Source organism: Mesoplodon densirostris, chromosome 19 (genome assembly GCF_025265405.1).
Source record: "Mesoplodon densirostris isolate mMesDen1 chromosome 19, mMesDen1 primary haplotype, whole genome shotgun sequence".
NCBI lineage: Eukaryota > Metazoa > Chordata > Mammalia > Artiodactyla > Ziphiidae > Mesoplodon > Mesoplodon densirostris.
Window position 1 is genome coordinate 7,964,705 of NC_082679.1, and position 22,954 is coordinate 7,987,658.

A 22,954-nucleotide genomic window follows, 5' to 3' on the forward strand; every position below is an offset into this window, starting at 1 on the left:
TTTTAATGTTCCACAGGCATCTCCAGCTTAATTTGGCTAAAACAGAACCACTGATTTCTCCCCCCATAAATCCCCTCTTTAGCCATCTCAGTAAATGACATTGCCATTCACCAGCTGCTCAAGCTAGAATCCCAGAGTTGACCCAGCCCTCAGCAAGTCTTGCTGTCTCCTCTTCCAGAAGGACTCATGCAGGTCCAGGCCTCTCCAAGTCTATGGCCACACCCTCTTGCACCAGAATGACAGCACAGCCTCCTAACTTACCTCCCTGCTACTGCCCCTGCTCACCTCCAAATTACTCTCCTGCAACAGCCAAAGGCCCCCTCCTGCAACATCAACCCAAATACATCACTCTCCTGTGTCATGACCTTGGATAGCTTCCCATCCGCCAAGAGTACATTCAAAGTCCTAACGTGGCTGCACAGGCCCCAAATGATTGGGCCCAGGCATTTCCTCCATTTCCCATCACCCCAGCCCCACTCCACCAACACCGTACAGGCACACCAACAGGTTGTCAGTTACTCCAACACAATGTGCCTTTTCCTGCCTTGGCACATGCTGTTCCCTTTGCCTGGAATGCTCTTCTGGGGCATCTCCACTGAGCCAGCTACTTACCCACAATAGGCACTCGGTACCTATGGGTTCATTCCATGGAGGAGAGCAACACAGGGGGAGACAGTGGTGGGACCCTCCATCGACCCAGGGACCTCATTTCCCATGACTTTCTTGGGTCAATGACTCCATTTCCGTGGAATTTTTGAGGAGTTGGGAATTCAATTTCCTCATATGGGAACTTCATTCCCCATCAGCCCCTGGGGTGGAAGCGGTCAGGCAGGGCCTTATTTCCCAACCTGAGGAAGTTGGGGGGCAGGGGATCAGCCGAAGGGAAACCCAACATAGGAGTCTTAAGAAACTACATTTCCCAGGAGACCTCCAGAATGGCTCTCCCGACAGTGGGGCGGCCAGCGCCGCATAGCTTGCTGGGAATTGTAGTCCGGCAGTCTCCCGGGAGGGCTGGGTGCACCACCTTGGAGTTGTTACAGCTATTAGGAGCTTTCACACCGGCGGATGTCTGTGGCCAAGGGCGGGCTGGGTCAACGCCCGAGACCCGGGATCTTCCACACCCCATTGGCAGCACTCAACAATTAGGAGTTAGATCCCTTGGGGACACGGAGGATAACTGCAGTTCAGGCACGCCCTGGGATGACAGGCTTCCCTTCCAGCAGGGGCTTGGTCCTGGGCCTGTCTGGAGTTGTGGTTTCTCGAACTAAATCCTCCTCAGCTGCAGATCTGGACGTAGGAGAGAGACGGGGCCTCCCGACACCTCTCTCGGGATCCACGTGCTTTTGTTCCTTGGGGACACCACACACACCCCAAGCTGGAAGGCAAAGGGGGACAAGCCTGGACCCGGGGCTCAAGGGTACCCCACCCCCCAAGGTTTCACCCTCAAAGAATGCGGTCCTTACACTTTCGTGAGCTGTCAGATTCCCGGGAAAGGAGATGTTATAAAAATGCCGGTTCTCAGCACTACCCCTGCTTCGTGTAAAATGTCTTCCAAAGGATGATCCTCTAGTGGCTGAGAAACCCAGTTCAATTGGCCCAGAGTCCCACCCTCTTGGCCCCAAAGCCTCACCCCACCTACACTGGTCCCAACCTATTCCCAACACCACTGACCTCTAGCCCAGCCAATCAGATATTATCCGTTGCGCCTCAAAGACCACAAGCCCATGAGAGCAAAGGTGGGATGAATGTCTGCCTGGCGCCCCGGCTGTCAAGTAATGTCTAGAATGAATGGTAGACCTCGTCCCGGAAGCTCTGCATACCTGCATTCTCAGCACCCTTCAGTTCTGATGCAACGCTAACTCCAACCCAGTTAAACTTCTTCCTTTACTCCACCCCCACGGGCTATGGGTGAAACCAGAACTGAGCCATCCAGGAGATGCCCGGTTCGTTCAGCTGCACGGACAGCACCCTTTCTTCACGCGTTAGTTACCAGGCCAGCTCCACCAAGCACCTCAGCTCCACCAACCCCAAGAGATGAGGGGGTCCGCAGGCCGCGAATGGTTAAATAAGATTACCAACAGCGTATTAATTACAAATAATGAGGGAGGAGCTAGAGGAGATGAGTTTTCCAAACGGGGAACCAGGATCCGCAGCCCCAGGGCCCGGGGGTCCGGCCACCCGGGCAAGGCAGCTCCGTAATAAATAATGGAGTTGGGGGCAGGGGGTCAGGGTTGCTCCTGCTTCTTCTTGACAGAAATCCGCTTCTTCCTTGCGGCCAACATCTCATAGAACGGGTCCACGCTCACGGCGGCCCTGCAGATGGGGTGGGATCCCAGGGTGAGGGCCGAGGGGCCTGGGCCCCCGGCCACCCCCTCCCCAAGGACTCCGGGGCGCAGACTCACTGGATGGACTTGATCCACTCGTCCTTCTCCTCCTGCGTGGGGGCCGAGATCCGGTACACCATGTGGTTGCCCTCAACCACCCGGCCATCTGCCTCTGTCTTGCAGGCTTTGATGAGCTGCCCCTTGTTGTTGCGGATGTAGAGCTCGAAGCAGTTCTGGGTAGACACGAGACGATGGACAGCTGGGAAGAGCCAACCCTGGGGCCAGGGGAGACCCCCCCGACACGGCAGGACGGGGTACAGGGAGGGTCTTACTGGTTTCCGGGGGTCGTCCACCTCGCGGATGCTCAGATTCTCCAGGGGGATAATTCCTCGGGGCTCCTTGTCCTGAGAACGAGTTTGACCGTATTCAGACTTCCAGTCTCCCCCCCACCCCCCAGCCCCCGCCTCCCGCAGACTCAGGAGTCCGGCCCCCTGCACCTTGGCCCCGCCCTCACCGTCGTGTACTCAAAATAGTAGAGGCAGTTGTCCGTGAGGATAAACCAGCGCCGCTTCCACGTCTTCACCCGGCCCCCTGGAAGGGAAGGGGGGTAGGGGGCCCGGGCTCAACAGGGGGACAGGGCCTCTGGGAGGGCGGGGACAGGGGGCAGGGGGTGGTGAGAGACAGAGCGAGTGCAGGGAAGGTGGGGCTGTCAGGGCCTCGGACAGAGCGATGCGTGGGAAGCCGGACGAGCAGGACGAGGCATGGTGTCTGGGCCCCGGGAACCGGTCCACCCCCAGCGTGCGGCTCTACACTCTCTAAGCCTGTGTGTCGACTCGGGTCAGGGCCCTCAGCCCCCCAGCTATGGGCCCGAGGCCAGGGCAGCCCCCTCCCCTTGTGCCATGTCGGGGAGCAAGGACGGGGCCGGCCTTGTACCTACCTCCTGGGGCAGACAGCGAGAAAGCAGGCAGGACCAGGTGAGAAGGGAAGGCGGAAGAATGGGGTGCCCCGGAGAGCCGCAGGGTTGGGGAGGGAAGGGATGCGCAGGGGGTGGCACAGAGATTGACAGAAACAGCAGAGAGAAACACGCAGAGGAGGAGGGAGGGAGGGAGGGAGAGAGAGGGAAGAAAACCAGTTACATCCACATGAGGGAGGAATGGCCTGCCCCTCTCCCACCCTGGGAGGCTGAGGATCCTGAGCCGCACTGAGGCGGCCAAGAGCACCTCCCTGCGCCAGTGCCCGGCTCCAGCCCAACCCCTAGGATGTGTCCCAGGCCAGGAGGGCCTTCCACTGCCACGGTGAAGATGTCTCTATAGGGAAGTCATCCCCAGTAGGCAGAAGACAAAACCCCCAGTCACTGGGCCAAGGTGGGCATGGGGACTCATGTCAGCACCAGTACAAACTGGCTGTGTGACCTTAGGACAACCACTTGCTCTCTGTGGACTCCAGTCTGGGGACCCGCTCCAGCCCACACCTTCCTGCTTCAAAGTGACCTGCTTCTGGGCTCCCTGTGACCCTGCAAGGATTAAACTGCAGTAATAATGACTTTTATTAACCATCTTTGTGAATATAACCACCACCACAGATTCCCTTTCCTGTATCTCAGTGTTTAAGAGGTGCCTTCTTCTAATGCCCTTGTGACGTGCTCTGGTCAGAGATCTGGGTCTAAGGCCACCTCTGCCCAGTGGCTGCTGGACAGTGACCGAACCTCAATCTCCTCATCCAAGAAATGGGAAGGATTCCTACTGCTGGGCACGGTTTGGAAGAGAACCAGCTCCTCAGGAAGCTGCCCCTCCTGCTTTTCTTTCCCACCCACTCACTGCCAGGAGCACCATTTGGCCTTCCTTGAAGAATCTAAATTCCTCCCAGACCTTGCAGACCTGTCGGCCTCCCTGGAGCTGATGCAGGAATCCATCCACCCCAGCAAGTTGTCTGGAAGGAGTGATTCGCATTTTTTATGCACCAGGGACCTGCTACTGTGGCTGGAGAAGCGATTCCTCCATTTAGGAGCAGAATTCCATGGGGGGGGGCACTGTGGATGATGAGACGTGAACAGAGCGAAGTCCTGCCTTGACCCTGTGTCAGGCTGGAAGCTTCCTCTGGGCCATCCCACTGTCTGGGCTGCCTTCACTGTCCAAGCCGGACTATATAATTCCTCACGAGATTCTCTGTCTCCCTGGGGCAGCCACTCACTGCTCCTCCATTAAAAAGCCACCGCTGGGACTTCCCTGGTGGCGCAGTGGATAAGACTCCGCGCTCCCAATGCAGGGGGCCCGGGTTCCATCCCTGGTCAGGGAACTAGATCCCACATGAATGCCGCAACTAAGGAGCTCGCCTGCCTCAACTAAGACCTGGCTCAGCCAAAAAAAAAAAAAAAAAAAAAGCCACCGCTGACCCTACCAGGGCACCTACCACCACCAGGCCCAGCTCCAAGCCAACGGCTCTCAACCTGGGCCATGCGCTGGAACCACCTGGAGAGCTTTCACCGTGACTGATGGCCTATCCTGCCCCCGGTGACCCGACCTCACAAGCCTGTGGACTGGCCATTGCGGTTTTTGGGTCAATCTCTGGGCAGCCAGGGTTGACAACCACTCCAATCCTCAGCCAGCTGTACCTGTCAGACCTCTGCTAACTAACCCTGAATTTGCTGGTGCCATGTGTTCCAAGGGTCACTGGCCCCTGCCCCATCCATCCCATCGTGGCCAGGGGCTCCCGATTCACCTAAGCCAGCCAGGGTGCGTCCCCCACTCCCCACCAGGAACCAATCCAACCAGCTGAGAAGCCCACCAGGGTATTCTGAGACCCGTTTCCTCATTTCTGCAGGCTCTTTTCTGCCTAAGGGAGATGTTCTGGGGAGGTACGATGCCCCTAAAATAGCCACCACGCTACTGGGCTGATGAGGAGGTAACATACCATGGGGATAAATGCAAGAGTGTCATAGTCGGTCTGCCTCGGACCCCCAAGAGTTCCCTCCAAGTGAGGTAACAGGCTCCCAGGCACCCCAATCTCTTGGGCTATTTTCTGTTCACTACAGGTGAGAGCATCCTGAGTGAACACTCTCCCCCCAGAGGGGGACTGGGCGATCTGGTTCTTGGCTGTGCCCTCAGTGCCTGGCACAAAGAAGGGGTTCAGTAAATATGTATGGGTGAACAGAAGGGGTTAGGGAGCACTGAATACAAGCCTGGCCCTGGGCTTGGGCCCGGCACACAGGGCTGAACTCGTTTTCGGCCCATTTTTCAGATGTGGAAACTGAGGTTCAGAGAGGTGGAATCGCTGGCCTAAGGTCACATAGCGGGTACGTGAGAAAGCTGAGTCCAGAGCCTGGGGCCCACTAACCTCCCCCCTGAAGAGGCAGCCAGCAGAGTCAGCAAGGGACGTACCCAGCTTAAGGAGCCAGCCCTCCCGGTCCGGGTTGAAGAAGGTGTGGGTCAGATCGTTCCCATCATCCTCAGGAATCTTGAAGGGCTCATTTCGGATGCTGTCGTAGAGGTTCTGAGGGGCGAAGGCATGGTCAGCAATTCCAGGCTCCTGGGACCCTCCCAGGGCTACTTGGCAGTGGGGAGGGGGCTCCAGCAACCAGGGAGCCAATGAGACCATGGGTGGGACGGCAGATGGGATGGTGCAGGGAGGGAGGAGGCCGGGAGAAAAGGGAAGCAGAAGGCAGAAGAGTGGAGGGAGCCCCAGGGAGGAGAGAGGAGGAAAGATTAAAAAAATATGTGGAAACACAGACATAGAAAGAGCTGCTAGGTTCTGAGAGAGGCCGACAGGCAGGTGGAGAATGGGACACACCAAGACCCTGGAAGAGTCACAGAGCCAAAGAGAGACAGAAAAGAGAGAGAGACAAGACATGCAGCCAGAGAGAAAGAAAGAGGAAAGAAATGGACATGCTGGCGTGACCCCGCTGTCCACGGGCAAGGCGATGATCCCGGGTGGGGAGCTCAGGCCCTGGGACACCCGCAGGGAGGAGGGCCCGCGGCAGGATGAGGGACAGGGCTGAGGGGGCTGGGGGGGGGGCCTGACCCTGAGCAGCTCCTCAGGCAGGTCCCCGCCCTCATTGATGCCCCGGTTCATGGCCACGAAGCGCTCCAGGCCTGGCTTGTCCCGGACGTTGGGGTTGTGAAGGCTGGTGTTCAGCATGATCACGGCGAAGGACAGCACGTAGCACGTGTCTGCATTGGACAGTCAGGGGGGTGATGACTGGGGCATATGGGCCCCCAGGACGCGAGAGGTCAAGCCCCCAGCTCCCTCCTTCCCCAGGACCCAGGAGCCTGGGCCCCCACCTGTGGACTGGAAAACCCCGGGGTTGCATAGGCAGTAGCGCTGGGCAAAGGCTTCCATCATCCGGTCAATCTTCTGGGCTTCTCCAGGGAGGCGGAAGCTCCAGAGGAACTGTCTGCGTCAGAGAAGGGCCAGGTGTCGATGCCAGGACTGGCAGGACCCCCTCCCTACTCTCAGTCCCCGCGACAGGAACTGGCCAATGAGAGCTCCACGCTTGCGGCCAATCTGACCACTGAGCATCGGCCATGAGACTTGTGGTGGATTTACATGGAAACACCCTCCTTCTTTCTACTAAGGTTGCTGAACGGGTCTGATGGTTGCTAGGGGCTTCTGCTATCATGTGGGAGGAGGGTCTGCAGCGAGCAATGCCCACACCATGGCGAGCACGATCAAGAGAAAGAGAGAGTTGTCCTTCTGACACCATTTGAGCACCTGGATACAGGTATGCCGGGAGGAAGCCCCACCGTGGACTTTGGTGTCACGTGAAGGCAAGCCATTCCCTAATCTTTGTTGCTGTTTTGTTTTGAGTAGGGATCATCACTTGGAAAGAAAGCCCTGACAGGTACCTTCCTGCCCTTCCAGCCTCGCCCCTCTCACCTGAGGGCCTGCACCAGGTTGAGGTCGGTGAACTCATGCAGATCCACGAAGGCGTGGAGCACGGCCAGGTTCAGCTCTTCCCTGGGAGGACAGGGACGACGTCACGCGCAAGAAGGGGCTTGGGGGGGTGGGCGTGGGAGTGGACAGGAGGCGAAGGAGTGGGGAGGCTGCGGCCCCTCTTCTGCACAGAGGCTACCCCTGTAGCCGGTGAAAGTTTTGGCCAAGCCCCCGTCACAGGCCCGGCACCAGGGCAGGGATAACTCAGAAGGCTCTTGGGAGGACTATCTGCCTCGAGAACCCTGGCTCTGCTGGCCATCACCTCTCTCCGAGGAGCCCCAGGTTCCACAGATGCCCTGTGGAGATGGTCTCCCAGCCCCCAGTGCCCTGTGGAGATGGTCCCCCATCCCCCATAGGTCCATGGACAATCCCAGTGCACCCCAGATGTCCACAAAACGACCCCCACAACGCCAGATATCCGGACCATCTCCATGCACTCCAGATGTCCACAGACAATCCCCAGAAATCTACAGATGACCCCCCACACCCCCAGACTCCCCGGAGAGTCCCTATGCACCCCAGATGCCCACAGATGGTCTCTGTACTACAGATATCCAGAAAGTTCCACACACCCTAGATGTCCACACAATCCCTAAGCATCCCAAACATCCACAGATGGTCCTGTGCACCTCAGACATTCACACAGTCTCTACACACCCCAGGTGCTCACAGATGGTCCCCAAGTTTCCCAGACTTCACAGGAGGTCCCCACGCACCCCGGATGTCTAGACGGTCCCTGCACATTCCCAACATCCACAGATGATCTCCACGTACCCCAGATGTCCATAAATCCCTAGGTACCCCCGGATATCCACAGTTGGTCCCCATACTCCCAACATCCAATCTCAGGCACCCTACACTTCTAGATGGTCCCCACACCCTGGATGCCCACAGATGGCCCTCATGCTCTCAGATGTCCATGGGCCCCTTGTGCTCCCTAGATATCCACTGATGACCCCCCCACTTCCTAGCGGTCCACATCATTCCCATGCACACCAGTTGTCTACACACCATTCTCACACTCCCACGCCACCCACAGATGTTCTCCACTGTCCCCAGACCTAAATGGATGGTCCCCACATTGCCCAGATGTCCACAAAGGTCCCACACCCCCCAGATGCTCACAGATGGTCCCCAGGTTCCCCAGAAGGTCCCAGGCTCCCCCAGACTCCTGTCAGCCCATTTTGTCAAAATCCAGTCATAAGGCTGATCTATCAGGGCCTCTTCTCGGGAGGAGTTGGGTGCATGGGGCCGAGGTGAGAGGCCAAGCAGGAGGTGGTGGGGGGCAGGGGGCAGGTCTCACCTCTCCCCCAGGTAGTCCCCGATGGCCGTCTTGTTCAGGCCTTCGCCCTTGTACAGGAAGCGGGCGATCTCCTCGGGTGTGTTCTGCAGAAGTTCATTCTCCACCAGGAACTGGATCCCCTGGGGGGCGGGAGCTGGATCTCAGGGCTCGGTACTCAGAAAGCCACCCCCCTCCCCCCACATCCTCAGAAACCAGAGCCTCCAAAGCCACCCCCACCCTCAACGGAGTAAGGCCGAGTTTTACTTTCAGGCTTTTCCCAGGTCCTTAAATACCATCCGTCCCACGTCTTAGCCTTTGCATCTACTGTTCCTTCTGCCTCTGCCTGGTTAATTCCAGCCCCCCGGAAGCAGGGTCTGGCAAGGAACAGGAGCTCCGTGAATGTTTGCTGAATGACTGAACAAACTACCATTGCTTTGGACAAGAAGAATAAAGTGGGAAACTGTCAGTAGACAGCAGTCCATCAAGGACTGTGAGGGCCAAGCCTCAGGCTGGACTAAAGCTTTCTCAGGTTCTCCTGATGCCACGAGGACCACCACTGTGGCTATATCTCACTCTGGATCATGGTATCCATGTCTAGGGGCTCCCTGAGGGCAAGGCAGGGTCAAACTCTTCTCTGGGTCCTCAGCATTGCCTAGCAGAGGGGCAGGCCCGAGGGAGGCCTCAGGAAATGGGTGTAAAATGAACGACTGAATGAACGAACAACCATCTTTCCTCCACCTGGTGAACACTAACTCATCCTTCAAACCTGACCCGAATATACCCTCCTCAGTGAAGCCCTCCTTCATGCCACCAGGCTTGCTCCCCGGAGTGTCCACATCCCTGGTACCTCTCTCTCTCTCTGTCATGGCACTTGTCAACCCTCTTCTGTACACGTCACTGCCCATATTCCCTACCAGACTCAATTGAGCTCCACCTGGGGACTCTAAGTGACAACAGAAGTGGGCCCTAAAGTATGAGCAAAAAGGGGAAGAAGACCTCCCGGGCAGAAGTTCCAGCCCAGGAACAAATGCAGCCAATATCTGAATCCAGGGATCGGGACCAAGTCTGTGCACCTAAGGTAGACCTTTAACCACCATACTTCTGGAACAGAGAGATGCCAGAATCCCCCGTCTGGATGTCTCCCTGGCTGATCCCAGCCCTGTGGCCCCAAGCACCTTTTTGGGGTCCATATTGAACTTCTTCCTGCCCATTGCCATTTTCCGGTTCCGTTGCAAGGTCCTGCTGCAGGGACAGAGAACGGAGGGTGGAGGGTCAATGCCTGGGCATCCCTGGCCCTGGCCTGGCCTCATGACCCCCAGGTTCCCTGCCCCAGACCTCACCTGCCCTCAATGGCCTCCAGACCCTCCACCTCGCTCATGGCTTCGCTGAGCTCCTCGCGCAGGCGCTGGATCTCCACCAGCAGCTCCTGCTTCCGCCGCCGGATGTTCTCTAGCTCCATCCGCTCCTCCGGAGTCAGGTCCGGGGGTTCTGGGGGAGGGGATCAGGGGTGGGAAGTCAGTTCTGGGGACTGGGAGCATGGACTTCTGAACTCTGGGGGAGGACAGGGCTCCTAGGTTCAGGGGCAGGAGGAGGATGAGAGTCCAGCCTCCTGTCCACTGGAAGAAGGGGTAAGGCCTAGATTCCTCAGTCCAGGGGAGGAAGGGCTAGGAATCTAGACACTTTAGTCCTGAGGGAGAAGGGGACTGGGAACCTGAACTCTTAGGTCTGTGGGGAAAAAAGGGCTGGAAGCTTGAACTTCGGTCCATTACTTGAAAGGAGGCTGAGGCCTCGGTTTCCTGCCTCCATTCTTGGCGAGGTAGCTGTGGGTCTGTGTGTCCAGACTCTTGGGGTCCATGGAAAGCAACCATGGCAGGCGAAGCTGGTGACAGCTTGCAAGAGTTGACGAAGGGGGCGGGGCATCGAAGGCCCCCGTCCTCGCCTTAGTGGAATCTGTAGCCCCCAAGATCTCTCCTCACCCCCACGTCCCCAGAAGCCCCCTCCCCTCTCCCAGCAGGCACTGGGCTCGCCCGGCCCCTCCAGAGGGAATGGTTCCTCCCCGGCCTCGCCTCCGCCGCTCCCACCCCCTCCCGCTGCCACCGGAAACAGGCTCGGCCCAAACAATGGCCTTGGAACGCCCCACTCTCCTGCCCCGCCGGAAGCCCGTCCCGTGCCCCACAAAAGCGAAGCGACGACTGAGCCGAACAGCTTCGCAGGGTGTGCGCCGGGAAGGAAACAAAAAAAGCTGGGGCCGAAACGCTCCCTCCGCTCACAGACGGCCCCGCCCCTCCCCGACTTACCATAGACACCGTCCTCCATGGCGGCTAGGAAGGCCCGCGGGGAGTCCGGGGCGGTCCCGCCGGTCGGGCCTGGATCCGCGTTGGCCCGCGGGCTCGGGTGAGCCCGCTCAAACGCCCCGGGAGCCACCGCCGCCTCCTCAGCGCCAGTCCTCAGCGCTGAAAAGACTCTCCCTTCGCCTCCCAACCGCCCCGCCAGTAGGGACCGCCCCTCGTTTTGACACCGCCAAATCCACGGCGGGCCCTCTCGTCTGCTCCGCCTCCGATACCGAAGAGTCGCCCTACAGGGCCAGTATACGCGCAAGGAGTAGACGTAGCAATGTCCGGCCGGAGGTAGACGGTCTGTGAGGCCAATCGAAGTGCGAGCAGGGGCCGGGCCCCGCCTCCGAAACTAAAGAAGGCTCTTGGCTGTCTTGCTCACCAATGAGAAGCCTCGGAAAGGAGTAGCATGGAGGTGGGACTAAGCAAAGGCAGAGAGGACTACGCCTGCGCAAGGGCTCTGGGCCCTAGGATACCAAGTCAACCGAGCCCCGCCTCTAGCAATACGTTGCTAGGGGGCGGTCCCTTGTTGGGCTTGTTGCCAGGGGGCGGGGCCACAACCCTCGGTTATTTCCGTGAGCCACACCTCCTAGCCGGCCCTGCTGGCTTTTGACTGCAGCGGTTGCCACGCAACCGGGAGTAGCTTTGGCTCAGCTTTCTTTTGGCTTCCTTCCTCCGGGTACTGGCCCCTCCGATCTCCAGACCCATTCCTTACCCTCTCCCTTGACCTCCCCATCCACCTCAGCCTCTTCAGAGTCAAGGAGTGGTGAAACAAAAGACTTATTTATTTCTTCCACATGCTGCGCTTTTTAGTCTCTGTCGTGGAGAACGGGACAACAGAGGAAGGCCAAATACAGTGAAAGCACAAGCTCCGCCTTCCTGCCTCAGGCTGCCTCTCAGTCTCCTCCCTCTCTCCCCAAAAGTCCTCCTCTTATTTTAGCATCCATCCTTCTCCGCTAAGACAATTCCCCTTTCCTCAGCATCCTCCCACCTCTGATTCCTTCCCCCTTCTCAGAGTCCTTTCCGTCTTCTGTGACTCGCTTCCCCCTCCTCTCATACTCTTACCCTTCTTAAAATCCTCCCTCCTCTCCCAAGTTCTCTCGCGTCTGAGGACATTTCCCCTCCCCCACCTTTCATTCCCATTCCTTGCAGGCAAAGCGGGTGCAGGGGCCTGGCTCGGAGGGAGATACTGGGCACCCCCGAAACGGGCAGGTCCCTTATCGGGTCTGAGGTGGTGTCTGGGCCTGGTCCTCACTCGCCTTCCCTGAGCTAGGCAGGTGGGGACAGATTCCGGGCCAGGACCTGGTTAAGCTGACAGATTAGCCACGGAGCTTCCTAATCCCCTCAGTGACCTTTATGAGTGGCTCAAGCTCTGCCCTCCCTAGCAGAAACCCAGGTTGCACCAGCCCTGACCCCACTCTCTCTCCTTCCAAACAGAACCCTTTTCCTGTCCCTTCACCCCCAACTTAACACCCTTCTTCATGCCTGGGTTTCCTTTGCCCCCGATACCTACCACAGCCACCCTGAGCTGGGGTAGCAGCCAGCTAATTAATCCCATCCGGTTATTATGTGGGGATTCTGCAGGATAAAGGGAGGTGGGGAAACCAGAAGGGGGGACCTGGGTTGATGCAGCACTGGGGCAGGCTGATGGGTAATGACAGTGCCTGCCCTCAATCCTGGGACACAGGGGTGGGAACGTGTCCTCCCTGGCACTGGCTCCTTCTGCGGCTGGCTTCTAGCCTGCTGGGCACTTAGGTAGATAGCAGCATAGGCAGGGGCCAGATCCAAGGATCTGTATGTACCCCAGAAGCACACTCCCAGACACACCATTCCATCACAGGGCTCCCAATGATCTAATCTGGGGGACAAGTCTCCCCCTAAACACATACATTCCCCTGACATTCAGAGGTACCTCCTCCTTCCCCTGCCCCCAAGCTGGACCAGAGAGGAGGTGATTCTGGCCCTGAGCCACAACCCTCACTCCCCCTTGCCTGTCCTGTCATTCAGACATCCAGGTTCAGACCTGGCCTCTGAGAGCATCTCCCATCCCTGTTGCCCCCAGAAGACCAGGCATTCCAGCACCAGGGAGAGCTGGGGTATCTCCAGGACCCTCACCCCCATCCAACCCTCAGTGAAGTGAGGAATCATCCTCGTGGAAAGGCCCTTGGAGAACTTCAAGTTCCAATACCCCTTTTTAACAGATGGGGAAACTGAGATGAGGAGAAGGGCGTGATTTGCTCAAAGTCACACAGTCAGTTGAAGCAGAGCTGGGGTCTAGAGCAAAGCTTCCTGGATCCTTGTAAAGCACTCCATTCCACTAACTCAAGCTCAATTTCTAACCCTACTGTAGGAACACAGGAAAAAATAGATAGATATCTTTATTTATATTATATATATATAATACACATATGTATAACATCTTTAAGAAATAGACACACATCACTAGGTGGAAGATTCCAGAGCTTTGTAGACTCACCAGCCTTGGGCCTCTCCCTTTCCATGCCCAATAACTAGCCCTGTCACCCACAGGGTCTCACCCGAGCCCTCACCTTCTAGGTCAGCCCAGCAATGCTGCCCGTCAAGTCCCAAGTCCACCTCCTCAAACTGCCAAGTTCTAGGAGCTGATTAGAACTTGCGGGTTTTGATAACGGACAACTCTGGATCCCTGGAGCCTTGATTCCTTTTGGCATTACAGAACCACAAAGAAGTCATCTATCCTCATTGACAGTCTCCACTCCACTGGGCAAACTGCAACCAGCACACCTCAGACATCAGAATTGCCAATCCTTCCCTGACTCTGTGATCGATCTAGAGCCACAGAATCTTGATTCCTTTGGAAATTCTAGAATGGCACTTTAAAAAGACACAAAGCCTGTGGATCATGTAGAGTGTTGATTCTCCCCCTCGGTTCGATGTTCTAGAGCCAGTGGTCTGGAGTTATCGCCTATCAAGAACTCCCAATCTGTCACTTTAGTCCTTCTAGACCCACAGACTCTCCAATTGTTTTGTGCATTCTAGAAACATAACTCTTTAGTTTCTGGAGTAGTCCAATCTCTGGTCACAGCTGTTCTAGAATCCCCAGTGCTTGCCTCTGTGGTCAATCTGGATTCACAGAATCTCAACACTGGGGTTTTCTGGAACCACAAAGTCTTTTCCTGACTTGCAGTCAACATTCCTTGTCATTGGTCAATCAATAGAGTCTTGAATTCTTGGGGCATTCCATAACTTTCCCTCCTTAGGTCGTCTAGAAAAAATGATTTGCTATGTGGTTGGCTGAGTCGAGAAGAAACAGTCCCTTGAATCTTAGGTCAATTCAGACCAACAAATTCTTCATCTCTGCTGCTGCTTGAGAACTGATGACTTCTTCCCCTGGAGGCGGGCTGTACGATCATTTCATGATCCTGCTTGTCAAACCAAACCAGCCACCTAGAGGAATCTAGAAATACCAGTCCTTGCCTCTTGGGTGGTCCAGAATTCTGGATCCCTTATCTCTGGGGAGACTCAGGAATTGGGCTGACAAAGCGGTCTCAGGAAGGAGCACAGAATTCAGAGGAATTAAGGTCCAGTATGTTCATTGGTAGGTCCACTAGATGTGGCAGAACATCACCAGCTAATAATTTACCCAGCAGGCCTGTTGGTCTTAGGAAACACCTGCCCTCATCCCAGGAGAGGGCCCAATCTCTCCATCTTGCTACCTCTGGGAAAGGGGTACAAATAGGGGGGTACCAGCTTGTATCATGGGGGCAAGGTCAGCGCCAGGGTTGGTGTGAGTACTCGGGGGCTGGCAGCCCTGTCTTCTGCCTCTGCCGCATCCCCCTCCTCTTCCTCCTCTTCCTCCTCTTCCTCGTGGCAGCAACTCAGAGCAAGTTCATTCTCATAGCAAAATGCTGCCAGAGAGCCGGGGAAGCCAGACTTGGGGCTGTGGGAAGCACGCTCTGCCCGTTCGTCCAGCTCCTTGGCGCTGCAGACGGGTGTCCCTGGGACCTCGTAAGTGCGATGAAAGTGGCGATAGTCAACCTCGTACTGGGAGCCACGCTGGAAGAGGACCGGCTCAAAACGATGTCCCCAGAGCAGCTCACCAGGGAGGTAGGAAGAGCGACACTGTGTGGTCATAGCTGTGGCCTCGACCATGCCCTCGAGAATGACCACCAGCTCAAAGTCAGCCCGGGCCAGCTCGGCGCGCCCTAGTTCATACAGAGGACTGGCAGAGTCGATCTCATGCACGATGGTGATGGGAGACACAAGGAAAATGCGATCGGTGCCACCATCAAAGCCCACGTCCACATCCTGGTGGTCCAGCGGTATGTACTCACCCTCCGGGGTCACGCGAGGCTGTAGCAAAAGGCGAGTGGCCAAAGACTGACATCAGGGAGCAGAGAGATAGATGGAGACAGAGACAGCGAGAGGAGGGGAGAGAGACGCAGAGAAAGAGGAGGGCAGAGACAAGTAGGTGTTGGGGTGTGGGGAGAACATAGACCCAGAGAGAGGGGGATGGTAAGCCAGAAAGAGAGAAGGACAGAGACCCAGAGAGAGGGAGATGGAGGTCCAAGGAGGAGAGGACGGAGGCCCAGAGACTCAGAGAGGGATTGAGGAAAAAAATCCGAGAAAGACAGGGGAGAGAAAAAGAGAGGGACACAATGACTTTCACATAGAGCCACAGAAATCAGCAAGACAGAAACGGAGTTAAAGAGACAACAGAAGATAAGAATGACATCCAACCAGCAATTGGAGAAGGAGGAGAGGGACAGAAAAATGGCTTTCAATATATGGCCAGAGAAAGATAAACCAGGTGGCAATCTAGGTCCAACAGCCTATGTTTCACCACTGCCTCAGGCTGGCCTCTGGGCTATCTACCCACACCCCCAAACCAACCACCTCCGTCCCCTTGTGTGTCTGTGTATTTGTGTGGGGTGGGGGCCTAAGCCCGGGCCAGGTATTGGCAGTTTCACCCCATCTACCCATTGGTTCCATACCCACCTCCCAGGCCATGTCAGCACCCCAAAGACGTCTGGGAGAGATAGTGTCCCTCCTGGTCGTGAATCCTGGTGTTTCAGTCAAGTAGGAGACAGAGGTGGGGGGGCGCTGGGGACTCATTCTCTTGCCACTGTCTCCGAGAGCCCCCAGAGGCTGCTGGGAGTTGTAGTTCCCACCACGACTCCGTCCTCCCTGTCACCCCAGTCCAGCCCCAGACCAGAGTTCTTAAGTGTGTTTACTTGCAAGGCAAGGGCAGCTGCTGCCCCAGAATTTGCTTGGGCAGTTTGACCACAATTCTAAGGCACCTTCATCAGGGCGCTGGAAGGAGCCGCTGCCCCAGGGACCAATGGGAATTGTGGTTGTTTTTTTTGTTTGTTTTGTTTGTTTGTTTGTTTGGTGAGACGCTAAAATTCAAGAGTTTCCCAAACACTGCCCTGTACTTCTCTGAGCAGGAGGCTGGTGGGAGAGTCTGGGCCCCTGAGGTGGGGAATGAAGTCTCTCACAAATGCTGCCCAGAGGCCATGGAGAATTGTGTTCCCTGACTCTGCAGGTGTGAGTTGAGTTGCACCCCATCCTCGGGCCTACATCTCCCACAAGCCCATAGGAGTCTGGCCTCAGTCACAGGTCTCTCCCTGTACCACAATATCTGCTGAGAATCGTAAACCTGAGCCGTGGTTTACACCACCCACAAAACTACAACGCCTCCTCAGACCACCCCAGGTGGGCAATTTCCCTGCCCCCAGAGGCTTCTGGGAATTGTAGTTCAGAGCCTTTACCGTCCAGGCGTGGACCTCGCAGGTCTGGATTTCCCACAATTCGATAGAGGGCCCATCCTCAAGCCACAGGGAGCTCCATAAGTCTCAAAATCTGTCTGAAGTCTAGGCATCCAGGAAGAAATGATCAGAGACCTTTCTCTTGGGTTTACATCTACAACACCTCGGGGAGCCATCCTCAGCCCACAAGGTGGGGCGGAAGGGGCCCTGCCCCAGGAGGCTGCTGGGAATTGTAGTCCAGATCCCCTCCAGGCTCCACGCACACCTGTCCCTTAGACCTACAACTCCCACCATCCCCCAGGACACCTACCCCCGCCCCGAACTCGTTAAAGGGCCCGCCCACCAGGGGGCGTGGTCTCCCGCCGGGACAGCCTCACACCTGCAGCAGCTGGGCCCGCACGTGGGCCTCGACGAGGTGGCTGCGGCGCAGGTTGCCGACGCGCCACATGAGGCAGAGGCGGCGGTCGCGCAGCGCCACGACGGCGTTCTCGCTGAAGATCAGCGTCTCGTTGCGCTTCTTGGGCTTGGCCATCTTGGCCATGACGGCGCCCACGACAAAGGCGTCCAGCACGCAACCGGCGATGCACTGCAGCACCACAGCGGCCACGGCGGCCGGACACTCCTCCGTGACGCTGCGCACGCCGTAGCCAATGGACGTCTGCGTCTCCAGCGCGAAGAGGAAGGCGGCCAGGAAGCTAGCCACCTGCGAGAAGCAGGGGGCGGTTGGCGGCGGGGCAGCCAGGTCGCCGTGCAGGGAGGCGATGAGCCAGAAGGCCAGGCCGAAGAGCAGCCAGGAGGCGAGGAAGGAGCAGGAGAAGAGCAGGCACATCCAGCGCCAGCGCACGTCCACGCACGTGGTGAACAGGTCGCTCAGGTAGCGCGCGCCCTGGCCGCCCAGGTTCACGAAGCGCACGTTGCAGTGCCCGTCCTTCTTGACGAAGCGCCCGCGGCGCCGCCCCACTGGCGACTGCGCTGGCGCCCACCCGTTGCGGCACAACTCCGGCCCGGCCTGCTCCTCATCTCCCGCCCGATTGTTCGCCGACTCCAGGGCGCCGCCTAGGCGGCGCAGGGCCCTGGCCAGGCCCATTGGGCGGGGACACCCCCTCCACTTGGCCTAGTGGGGGGCGGGCGCCCCGAACCTGCGGGGACAAGAAACGGGCAGCCACGTCAGGGCTGCCGGAAATGGGGGAGCTCATTGGCCATCATGCTCCCTGGGCCTTAGTGGCCTCATCTGGCAAATGGGTGGAAAATCAGAACAATACAGCATCAACAACACTGGTGGGGGAATTCCCTGGCAGTCCAGTGCGCCTTCACTGCCAAGGGCGCAGGTTCCATCCCTGGTCGAGGAACTAAGATCCCGCAGGCCGCACAGCGCAGCCAAAACAAACAAACAAAAACAATGATGGTAGTACTTATAGGAGATGGTTGTGTAGCAACAACACGAACACAACTATAGCCATAGCAGCAGTACTGTGTTACAGCAAGCACTACAGTAACTAGAGCGGACATTTATACAGCGCCAGACACTGTTGGGAGCACTTTACATAAACTTAGCTATTTGCACCTCAACAATGTACATGTTATCACTCCCATTTTACAGATGAGGAAACAGAGGTACAGAATTAAGCTGGGATTTGAGGGCTAGCAGTCCAGCTCTGGAGTCCATGCTCATAAAATAAAGACTAAGCGGTCACAAAGAAAACAAACTTATGGTTACCAAAGGGGAAAGGGGCGGGTGGGGGGTGGTGGATAAAATAGGAGTTTGGGATTAACAGATACACACTACTATATATAACATAGATAAACAACAAGGACCTACTATATAGCACAGGGAACTATATTCAATATCTTATAATAACCTACAATGGAAAAGAATCTGAAAAAGTATACATATATAACTGAATCACGGCTGTACACCTGAAACTAACACAATATTGTAAATCAACTATACTGCAATAAAATTTTTAAAAATTAAAAAAAAAAAGACTTAAGTGTGACTACTGCTGGGACTTCAGCTTGGAGAGATGAGCCCGGGCTCTGAGGTCACCTATAGTTCAAAAGCTCAGAAGACACAAGCAACAGAAGGGAAAAAAAAAGATAACTTGAACTTCATCAAAATTAAAAACTCTTGTGCTTCCAAGGACACTAAGATGAAAGTGAAAAGACAACCCACTAATGGGAAAAAATAGTTGCAAATCGTATCTAAGAAATTTGTATCTAAAACATATAAAGAGCCCTTATAACTCAATAAGAAAAAGACAGCCCAATTTTAAAATGGGCAAAGGATCTGAATAGGCATTTCTCCAAAAAGATATACAGTTGACCCTTGAACAACATGGGTTTGAACTGCAAGGGTCCACTTATACACAGATTTTTTTCAATAAATACTACAGTAGTACTACATGGTCTGCAGTTTGTTGAATCCTTGGATTCAGAACCATGGATACAGAGGACCAACTCTAAAGTTATACTCATATTTTCTACTGTGCAGAGGGTCAGCACCCCTAACCTCCATGTTTTTCAAGGGTCAACTGTACAAATAGTCAATAAGTATAGGAAAAGATAATTGACAACATTATGCCATCAGGGAAATGCAAATCAAAATCACAGTGAGAGGGCTTCCCTGGTGGCACAGTGGTTGAGAGTCCGCCTGCCAATGCAGGGGACACGGGTTCGTGCCCCGGTCCGGGAAGATCCCACATGCCGCAGAGCGGCTGGGCCCGTGAGCCATGGCCGCGGAGCCTGTGGGTCCGGAGCCTGTGCGTCCGGAGCCTGCGCTCCACAACGGGAGAGGCCACAACAGTGAGAGGCCCGCGTACCACACACACACAAAAAAAAACCACAGTGAGATACCACTTCATACCCACTTAGGATGGCTATAAAAATTAGAAAATACAAAACCAGAAAAACATTAACAAAGATGTGGAGAAACTGGCACCTTCCTATGCTACTGGTGGAATGTAAAAATTACACAGCTGGTGTGGAAAATAGTCTGGCAGTTCCTTAAATGGTTAAACATAGAGTTACCAATTCCACGCCTAAGTATCTACCCAAGAGAATTAAAAATAAGTGTCCAGGGGACTTCCCTGGCGGTCCAGTGGTTGGGACTGTGCTTCCACTGCAGGGGGCTCAAGTTCGATCCCTGGTTGGGGAACTAGGATTCCGCATGCCGTGCAGTGCAGCCAAAAATTAAGAATAAAACCCAAAACACAACAAAGTGTCCACACAAACACTGTTCACAGATATTCATAGCAGTATTATTCACAATAGCCAAAAGATGGAAACACCCAAACAACCATCAGTTGATGAATGAATAAATAAAATGTGGTCTATCCACACAGTGGAATACTACCCAGTAATTAAAAAAAAAATGACATGATAGATGCCACAACATGGATGAACCTTGAAAACACCATGCGAAGTGAAAGAAGCCAATCACTAAAGACCATATATTGTGTAATACCACTTATATGAAATATCCAAAATGGGCAAATCTGTAAACTGAGAAATAAGACTAGTGGTGCCCAGGACTGGGGAGATGGGGGGATGGGGGAGCGATAGCCAGAGGAATGGGGTTTCTTAGTGGGGTGATGAAAATGTTCTAAAATTGATTGTGGTGATGGTTGCACAACTCTGAATATACCAAAAAACACTGAATTGTACACTTTAATGTGTGAATTGTATGCTATGTGGGTTATATTTCAGTGAAGCTGTTACAAAAAAACAAAAACATACAGTAAAACCCAGGCTTGGCCCTGACTCTCAGATCGGGAAACCTTTCTTTTTTTTTTTTTAATTTAATTTTACTTTTGGCTGCATTGGGTCTAGTTGTGGTGAGCAGGGGCTACTCTCTTGTGGTGCGTGGGCTTCTCATCATGGTGGCTTCTCTTGTTGTGGAGCATGGGCTCTAGAGGGCAGGGTCAGTAGCTGTGGCACACAGGCTTAGTTGCTCCGCGGCATGTGGGATCTTCCAGGACCAGGGCTCGAACCCATGTCCCCTGCAGTGGCAGGTGGATTCTTAACCACTGTTCCACCAGGGAAGTCCGCGAAACCTTTCTAAACCTCAGTTTCCTCAGCTGTAAAATGGGGAAATTGGATTTCATCAAGGTCAGGAAGGGTCTTTCAGTCACATAGACCCAGGGCCCAATCTTGGCTCAGTTGCTGACCCACTGTGTGCCTTGGGACCACTGGCTTCATTTTCTGGAGCCTCTGTTTGCTCATCTGTGGAATGGGGATTTAAAAAAAAAAACAAAACAAAAAACCCAAAAAAACCTTGAAAGGAAGAGGAATCCAGAAGAAAGAACCTGGGCTTTTGAATCAGGCAGTTTTAGGTTGAATCCCAGCTTGGGCACTTACTAGCTATATGACTGGTGGCAAGTCACATCCCTTTCTGAGCCTCAGTCCCCTCATCTGAGAAATGGAGGGAATCTTAGCAGCTGAACTAGGGGGAGGGAGAGGAAGAGGGGAGGGGCCAGGCATGGACCTGCAGACCTCATTGCCCTCCAGCAGCTGCAGGGTTAACATCTGGCCCTGTGGTGGAGGCACTTCCGGGACCTGTCTGGGCTAGGGGTTAAATGTTTTGCACATCAGTTCCATCAATACCTACCAAGCACCTAGGTACTATAAGTCCCCTGTGCCAGGCTCTGGGGATCCTCATGGGCTTCTTAGCAGGGCTGGGGGCACTCACTCCAAGGAAAGCGAGTTGTTAGTTGATGTCAAGTTCAACATCGACAGGTACCCACTCCCCTGCCCAGAGCTCTGCACCTGCTGTCCTCGACCACCCATACAGCTCCGCCACGTGGGATTTTCTTAGGCCCATTCTGCAGAGGCAAAGCTGAGGCTCACATCAGAGTGGACTGCGCCTGGCTGTGTTCAGCGCCCACGATGTGCCCCAACTCTCTTTTTTTCAGCCTCAACTATTCTGGGCATTAAAGATTGCTCTTCCAAAAAGGGGAAACTGAGGCTCGTCGCTGAAGGGGGCAGGTCTGAGGTCAGAATTCAGGCTCTGACCTCGACATTTGCAGCCCTCTCCTGCCTGGAAGTCCACACTATGCACTAGTCTCCTCTCAGGGGCCACCTGATGACATGATGGGGGAGGGGCCGCGGGGCACCAGCAGGGCCTCCTCACACGCAGTCACCCATCTCTGACCACAACCCTTGGATGCGGGGACTTTGCTTCTCACAGTAAAGCAAACTGAGGCGCTGAGGTCCATCCCTTGTCCCAGGTCCCTCAGCCAAGGAACAGCAAACCCTGAACTCCCATCCAGCCTTCTTGGTGCCAAAGCCTGAGTGACAGACCGGGCCACGGACAACCTAATCGCACGCTCCTATTTCCTGAGCACTGATATCCCAGGCCTTGCCAATCTCACCGGATGTCTGCAGCCCGCCCACTGCACTCCACCAGACCCCGCCGCTCACCTTGGCTGCTCAGGATGCTGGGAGGTCAAGATCATCACTCCGGTTCACAGGCTGGGGAGTGGGCTCAGAGACCTGGCCAGACCCATGAAGTGCCGGGGGTGGGCTGCTGCTTTGGGTCCTGAGCCTTTCCAACCCAGGACTCTGCTTTCCTAAATCCTCCTGTGCCACCCTCAGCCCCGTGAGGCAGATGTGATCTTGTCCATTTCATAAAGCAGACAGGAGGGGCCTTCACCTCCGGGGGGTCCCTTCTGCATCCAACGCGGCCCAGTTCACAGGCAGCACATGGGACTCGGCCTCAGGGCACACACACCTCCCACCAGCAACGGCAGGACCCCAGCGAAGAGGACCCGGAGACTGAAGTCCTCGCCCCCACCTCCCTCTGACCTGGGAGAGCAGCTTAATGTTTCCATATAAAGGCGACACGGGGCTTAAGGTGCATCAACTTCATGTCAAAGTCACTGTCTAATCTGGGGCTGAGAAGCCCCGCCCCAGGTGCCCCCCCCCGTCCACCCAGAAGCGCTTTCACACGCTCCCTGAGACCCTGGCTCTCCCCTCACAAGCGCCCCCCCACCCCGCTCACTAGTGGGGTCTGGGCAGCAGGTTGGAGATGGACAGGAGGGGATGTGGTGTGGAGACTGAAGACAGACGGGGGTACAGAGGCTCAGAGATGGGCAGGGAGGGCGAGTGTGGGGCGGCAGCCCTGAGATGGAGGGAAGGACAGAGACCCCCACAACACGGGGGTCACCGAGGAACCCCGAGGGGACAGGGGCCCGGAGAGAGAGGGGGACAGGAAAGAGGCAGGCAGCCTAGGAGCAACCGGGCAAAGAGAAGCGGAGACACGGGAGCTGTGGTGACAGAGCCAGATGGGGGACAGAGATGGGACGAGACGCAGGATGGGGGGGACGGGGGAGACAGTGCAAA

General features: G+C 55.7%; 2 protein-coding genes across 2 annotated transcripts; both read right to left on the reverse strand.

The window, feature by feature from the left end:
* Nucleotides 1-2,083: 2,083 nt before the first annotated feature.
* On the reverse strand, nt 2,084-11,121 carry CYTH2 (cytohesin 2). The gene is made up of 12 exons (XM_060085159.1): nt 10,833-11,121; nt 9,876-10,023; nt 9,711-9,777; nt 8,557-8,675; nt 7,197-7,277; nt 6,602-6,714; nt 6,342-6,490; nt 5,702-5,813; nt 2,839-2,915; nt 2,657-2,728; nt 2,403-2,557; nt 2,084-2,313 (listed from the first exon to the last, which is right to left on the reverse strand). The coding sequence occupies exons 1-12, from the start codon at nt 10,849-10,851 to the stop codon at nt 2,226-2,228; spliced, it is 1,200 nt and encodes a 399-aa protein (XP_059941142.1). The 5' UTR covers nt 10,852-11,121; the 3' UTR covers nt 2,084-2,225.
* Nucleotides 11,122-14,603: 3,482 nt separating this feature from the next.
* On the reverse strand, nt 14,604-17,702 carry KCNJ14 (potassium inwardly rectifying channel subfamily J member 14). The gene is made up of 2 exons (XM_060085158.1): nt 16,995-17,702; nt 14,604-15,200 (listed from the first exon to the last, which is right to left on the reverse strand). Exons 1-2 carry the CDS (start codon nt 17,700-17,702, stop codon nt 14,604-14,606), a joined length of 1,305 nt encoding a protein of 434 aa, XP_059941141.1.
* Between the last annotated feature and the right edge of the window lie 5,252 nt (nt 17,703-22,954).